Source organism: Parasteatoda tepidariorum, chromosome 7 (assembly GCF_982258835.1).
Source record: "Parasteatoda tepidariorum strain Cologne lab strain chromosome 7, Ptep-v5.0, whole genome shotgun sequence".
Lineage (NCBI taxonomy): Eukaryota > Metazoa > Arthropoda > Arachnida > Araneae > Theridiidae > Parasteatoda > Parasteatoda tepidariorum.
This window is the reverse complement of record NC_141761.1, coordinates 52,486,741-52,493,848: the sequence shown is the minus strand read 5'-3', so window position 1 is coordinate 52,493,848 and position 7,108 is coordinate 52,486,741. Positions and strand designations below refer to the sequence as shown.

Here is a 7,108-nt window from a genome sequence, read left to right as displayed (position 1 = left end):
AGGCCACAGTTGCATGTAGTTGAATGTTAACACTTTCTGTATATTGCACTTCTGGTTTACTTAGTTGTTTCCTTTACCATCTTGCGTCAGATCCAGGGGCGTGCCAACCAGGGGGAGGCAGAGGGCCCCTCTAAAATTTAAGTGATGGGGTAAACGATGCGTTTCGTCCCTCTTGAAATTTAGACACTCACAAAAATAAAGTAAAATCGGTAATTTAAAAATTTTTTTTTATTCAATTTTGAAGCTATTTTTGAAACAGAAAACTTTATATTCCTCTAACATTTATGTGCTTTGCCTCTTCTGATATTTAGTAATTCGCCAAGACGAAGTCTAGTAAAATAGGTAATTTAGGTAATAACAGGTAAAAAAGCTATTCTTCCTCAGTTTGGAAGATATACATAAAGTAGGAAACTTTATTTTGTTATGGGCGATTAATGTGTTTTTTGACTTTTGGAAAAGTAAAGTAAAAGTGGAAAAAAATATTTTATTTCCAATTTTCACTCTATTTTCTTCCGAAATAGTAATGAGGGGGCGAACATAGTGCTTTGCCCCTTCTGAAATTTCAAAGTGCTCAAAAATAATAGATATTGGTAACTAAAAAAAATGTCATCTTTGAATCTGTTTTCCAAATAGAAAACTTTATATTCTTCTGAAATAAAAGTGGGGGGGGGGAGAATTTGCTTCTCATCTTCTGAAATTTAGCTAGCTTTTATTTTGTCCAATTTTTGAAATAAACATTTTAGTTTAATTAAGAGTTATTAGAATTATTTGCAATTTCCTCTTTTTTAAACATAAATCGTGATATCAATAATTCTCATTCTTAATAAAATTTTTCGTTGGAAAACAAGAAAACCAAATGTAAATTTATTTATAAGGAGATAAGTAAATGTTTGCATTAACTCATTTAAATTTTATATTTAAATACTGTTAGAATTCTTTTATAAGAATGGTAACATAAAAAATGCTTTTTCTTATGTTCGTATATAAAATTTAAAATTGTATAGTACTTTAATTGATAATTTTACTGTTTATTGTGTGCATGGATTTGGTTCTTATTAATATTTCTTAAATTATTAAGACCTTTAAATTTTTTAAATTGGAACTTTGAATTTTTAGGGTTTTTAACAACTTTGTTTTCATTAAAAAATGAAATGCAATCTTTATTTTTTATGAAAAAATCATTTAATTTAATAAAAGAATGCATTTAATTTAATAAAAAAGCTATGAACATCAGCTTAGAAATCCGTAGCAATTAAAATTCATTGCCATGACAAACCATTAAAAGGAATTTTTTTAAAATTAGCAAATATGCTTTAATTTTTTCTCACTTTTCTCTCATAAAAAAAAACTATTACTCTTTGTCATAATTCTCTCACATATGATTACATGGCGTCATGAATACATAGGCCAAATATTCAAGAACGAATTCTTTTCAAAATATAGCTATATTTTCTAGGGACCTGTCCATATTGGAGTAAGGCAACTTGGTTTTTGTTAATCGATGTATATGGGGAAAAAAATTCTGAATATTTTTTCAATTAGGACTTTTTAAAAAGTGGGTATATGTGCCGATAGAAAAAAAGATCTATAATTTCCTTCAGTTTCCATAACGCGATCAAAAACTTTTAGATTTGAAACTAAAAAATAATTTTCATTTTTATAATGGTTTTGTCTTGAAAAGATCTTCCTAACGATATAGTAACCGGATTCAACAGGTTTATAAAATTGGTATTTTATGATTATCATTATATTTAGAGGAAAAGGAGACTTCTGTGGACATGGGGGACAAGAGTAGACAACATGAATAGCTTTTTCCCCCCTAGTCACCTCGGTGAGATGTCATAAATTGGTGACATTTACGTACAGTGAGCCAAAAAAGTACCACCCTGAATAACTTTTGATTTAATAATCGGATCTTCACATTCTAGGACTCCATCTTAATAATTCGAGGGTATGACTTCAAATATGCAAATTAATTAGTGCACAATATTTTAGTTTAAGTTACGTAATCAGGCACAAAAACATACTTTCTCTGAATAAACATAACTTTTGTTCAACAGATTCGATTTTCTAATCCCCGCAATATAGGAGGTATCTGTAATCTGGGAAATATGGTCCTAATAGTTGGGACGGGTGAGCTATCCAAAGTTTGGATCCCCAAATGTTAATTTTTTTTTTATTTCACTACAGATCGAGAGCTTTTTAAGGGAATTGAAAAAATTTTGCACACGATTATAAAATTCTTTTATCTAAACATAATTCCATGCAAAAAATAACTTTTAGTAAATATTTATTATTTAATAATAGTCGGATGTTGATCATTTACGTTGCACTAGTGCTGCACAATAGGCTATTGGCGACGGTGTGGGAAACATCCCTTGAGGTTTAATCCTCTGTAGAGAGGATGGCACCCCCGCTGCACGTGAAGTCGGTAGCCCGGCGACCCGCACGTGAAGTCGAGCACTTTATGGTACAACAGTTTAACGGAGACCAATACCGCACACCCTCAGGCCCTACGCAGACTGATCCAAGTGGTCACCCACCCGCACACTGACCGCAGCCAGTGATGCTTGACTTCAGTGATCTGCTGGGAACCGTATCTTAACGATCAGTCCACTTCGGGACAATAATAGTCTGAAAACTTTTGAATTGTATGGCATATAGTTTTTTTTTTCCGTATCATGTGAAAGTATCTAATTCCACATGGAAAATACAAAATTTGAGCGAAATTGGTTGATTAGTTTCTGAGAAATCGAGTGTTATAAGTACGACTTTCTTAAAATTTAATTTCTCAGGATTAATCAATTTCGCTGAAATTTTGTATTTTGCCATATGGAAAACTTACAATGCTTTGTAATCCAATTTCTATGCGAACAAGTAACTTGTTTTCATAAATATATTCGCTAACATAATACATAAATAGCTAAAATGACGGTTAGAGATGGAGTACTGAAAGTTTTTGAAAGGGCCCCCGCCAAATATTTTTGCCCCAGGACCCCGAGGTGTGAAGTTACGGCACTGCCATGGTGGTCCCTCCCACCACTTTGATTTTAAGAAGACTTTTGCGGAACAACCTCTGGAAGGTAAGTCTGCTGGGTTCTGCTCCCCGGGTAAGTGTCTCCATAAAGTCTTTTCCGTTAATGATCGGATTTCTTTTACTCGATTATTGACGAACACACCCCAGTTCTCTTCTCTCTTAATCCAACAAAGAGCGGTTGAAGAATCGTATTTAATTGCGTGTAGAAGAATGGCCAAAAAATGAATTCAATGAAGCAGAGGAGGATGTTTTAAAAGAAAGACGAAAAAGTATTATTTCTTCTCTTGTTTGTAATGATGCTGATGTTCAATGGTACTGCAGACGTTTTTCTAAGTACTCACAAATATTGAGAATGATTGCTTGGATGTACCGATTTATCAATAATACCCGAAAAAGTAAAATTCAAAAGGAAAAAGTTCTTTCAGTGAATGAATTAGAATCGGCTGAGAAACAATTAATGAAGCTTGTGCAACGTGAAACATTGAAGGAAGAAGATGTAAAAACTCTTTGCACTTTTATTGACAACGACGGTATTCGCAGACTAAAGACAAAAATCACCAGAAGAAGTGATGATGATAATTTTTTGTGCCCGATTGTCCTTCCGTCAAAGCATGAGATTGTGAATAAATTGATACTCGAGAGGCACTTGAAGTTGGCTGATATCCGACAACAATTTTGGATCTTGAGAGGGAGAAAAACCATCCAAGGAGTGATTTTGAAATGTGTTCGATGTAGGAGACATGATTCAAGGGGAGTGGAATCCGTGCCAACACCCTTACCAGAAGATAGAATTCGTGATTCTTTGGTATTTGAAGTTTCTGGGGTAGATTTAGCAGGCCCGCTTCATTTGAAAGATGGCAAAAAAGCTTGGATTCTCCTGTTTACTTGTGCCGTATATCGAGCCGTGCATCTGGAACTCATTCAAAGCCTGTCAACAAGCTGCTTCATGTTAGGTTTCAGGAGATTCGTTGCTCGACGAGGACGGCCCAAAATAATGTACAGTGACAATGGAAGTAATTTCGTTGGAACGGATAATCTGTTGAAATCAATTGATTGGGAGAAAGTCATTAATGATGCTTCAATATTCAGGATACAGTGGAAATTCAACCCACCCACTGCAGCATGGTGGGGTGGGTGGTGGGAGAGAATCGTTCAAATGATTAAAAGATTACTAAGAAGAGTTTTAGGAAAAGCCTGTCTGACGTATGAAGAAATGTCAACTATTTTGTGCGATGTGGAAGCCATTATCAACGGTAGGCCTCTTACCTACATTTCAGAAGATTCAAAGGATTTACTCCCAATCACCCCATCGATGTTCATACAAGATATACGAGTCATCGGTGTACCAGATTTAGACCACCTAGACACTGTTAGCATCACAAAAAGATGGAGATATCAACAATCTTTAAGAGACACCTTTCGAAAAAGGTTCAGGGACGAGTACCTTAGTCTTTTGGTCCAAAAACCGCTCAAGAATAAACATCTAATACGAGATTTAAAGCCTGGTGATGTTGTTTTGATATGCTACGACAATAAGAAACGAATAGATTGGCCCTTGGGAAAAATCATATCCACATTCCCAGGAAAAGACAACCATGTTCGAGTGGTAAGAGTAAAAACAGCAAATGGAGAAGTTGATAGACCCGTCCAAAAAATATATCCATTAGAGATCTCCCATCATGATCCACTATTTAAGAAGAAGTCATTTGCTGAAACCTATGAAAGTCAGTCCAACGTTCCAGAAATAACGAAACCAGAAGATGGTGATATATGTACACTCAAAGACAATAACTTGCCATTAAAAACTAGATGTGGAAGGACATTAGTAAAACCATTACGTTATAGACAATAATTTATTAATTTTTTTTGGATATTATTATTTGTTTGCTTCGATAAATTTTCATCATTTAGAGATAGATAATTTTAAAAATTTTGATTTTCTCAAAATCAAAAGGGGGGAGGATGTTAAAAGTTGATAATTCTTTTTATGTAAGCTAAAAGCTAACTTTCATTTTCTGTTAAAACTGCCGAGTTGTCATAGCAACGTTTTTTTTATTAGTCTTTTTGTGGAACAAGAAATAATCGTCTGAATATTATTATGTAAATAAAAGGTTGTTCTTTTTGTACTAGAAGTTTTATTATTTAGTTAGATTCATTATTTAGATTAGAAGTAGAGAACGACAGGATATTTTACTTCCTGATAGAGTCTCGCAACAGCTTGATCTAACGGTCGAAGTGGTACCAAATAAGGCACTTTTGGCTCAAAACAAATGCAAAAATGCAACCTACATATGAATAGAAATGAAAAAGGGCTACTAGAAATACAAGAAAGAAGGGAAAGAAACGAGTGGGTATTTGGGTAAGCCAGACAGGTGGCCAAGCGGATAGCGTGCGTGACTGCGAAGCCAATGGTTGTGGATTCAAATACCGCTCGGGACATGAATGTTTCTTGCCCTATGTTGTGTGATTTGTGAATGTGGCCCACCCTATGAACGGGTATATGTCGCAGTGAGGAGCGAGTAATTTAGTGTGGATATATGTATATAAGAAATTATTAGAGAACTAGGAGGCTTCGCCACCTGCTCGCTGGCGCTCGCCAACCCCCGGAACTGCTTTCGCAAATCATTTCGGATTGCTTCGCAATCCGATGCTCGCTTTGCTCGCTCATTGGATACGTTATTAACGTCTAGCTTTTGTATACTTTTTTGAACACTGAAGTTCCAAAAACTTTTCACTGTAGAAAATTCTAAGCCTGTGCATTTCAATATTAATTTGAAATTGCAAACAGTTCACATAATTTTCTTAATCACACTATTCTAAATTTCAGTTGTTGAGAAAAGTAACTGCTGTAAGTTTTATTTTAAAGTCTTTCCCACCAGAGGGCTAAAACCATGTGTTGTAAAACAATATGAAATAGTACTGAACGCCGGATGTAAAGCATCGGGTTCGATGAAGATAATTTTGTGAGAATTTGTTTGATAATTCGGTGAGAATTCACCGGATTAGACATATGATGCTCACTACGTGCTCTTGCACGCCGAAGCCTTTCAATTAAAACGTATTAGCGGTTTATATAATATAGACTAGCCATATGATGCTCACTAAGTGCTCTTGCGCGCCGAAGCCTATCAATTAAAAATGAAAACTGTTGCCAACGCGAGAAAAGAAATATAATCGGTTTTATTGATACATACGTATTAGCGTTTTATATAATATAGATGCTTTTATAACTATAGAAGTGTTTAGGTTGTGCGATTGTTCTTAAATATCAATGAAACTTAAAGCTTTTAGAAGTTTGAGAGACCGACAATAAATTTCAAATAGAAAATAGTATTTTTGAGCACCATACGCAACTATCTGCAACGACAGTGTTTACAGTTTTGAGACCTAAGTTTTACAGTAAAAATGTCCTACTTAGTTTATCTGACTCTGCACACTCAGAAAATATGCGATTCCTTTAAAATTGATAATTTTTATAGAAATAGATGACGAATTGTTTCAAAACGTATTCTATATGCAGTTAATTATATTTACACACACACACACACATATATATATATATATATATATATATATATATATATATATATATATATATATATATATATATTACTTCGGAAAAGATTAAAATCTTGAAAGAAAAAACAAAAAGATCAATAACAATAAATTTTCTTAGCGAATTGCAAAAGCGAAAAAGGTTCCTACTGGTCATAAGGTCCTTTAATAGTCAATTTACGAACAAGCTTTTATGAGTCTTCATGTTTTAGCAATCTCATTTTAAGCTTCAGTTGAAGTTGAATTAGAACAATACTATCACCGAGCTCCCCATTACCACTCCCAGAGGCCAGTTAAGAGGATGCCATATCACGACATAAATTTTATCATTGCAAATATTGTTTCACCTCCATAGCACAGTAAAGAAAAAGCTAGTTTAAGCAAACTTAAAGCAAGCCATGAAGTTTCAATTGCTGAAAATTAAAATATCAAAATGCAAGCTAATTATTGGAAGAGAATTTCCCCATTGTGTAATCCTAAGTTATCCTCTCATAGTTTCATGGAGGTAAAGGAGAA

General features: G+C 34.2%; 1 protein-coding gene across 1 annotated transcript; it reads left to right on the top strand.

The window, feature by feature from the left end:
• The first annotated feature begins 3,389 nt into the window (after positions 1 to 3,389).
• On the top strand, positions 3,390 to 4,889 carry LOC147807138 (uncharacterized). Its single transcript, XM_087168785.1, has one exon. It carries the CDS (start codon positions 3,390 to 3,392, stop codon positions 4,887 to 4,889), a length of 1,500 nt encoding a protein of 499 aa, XP_087024911.1.
• Positions 4,890 to 7,108: the final 2,219 nt, after the last annotated feature.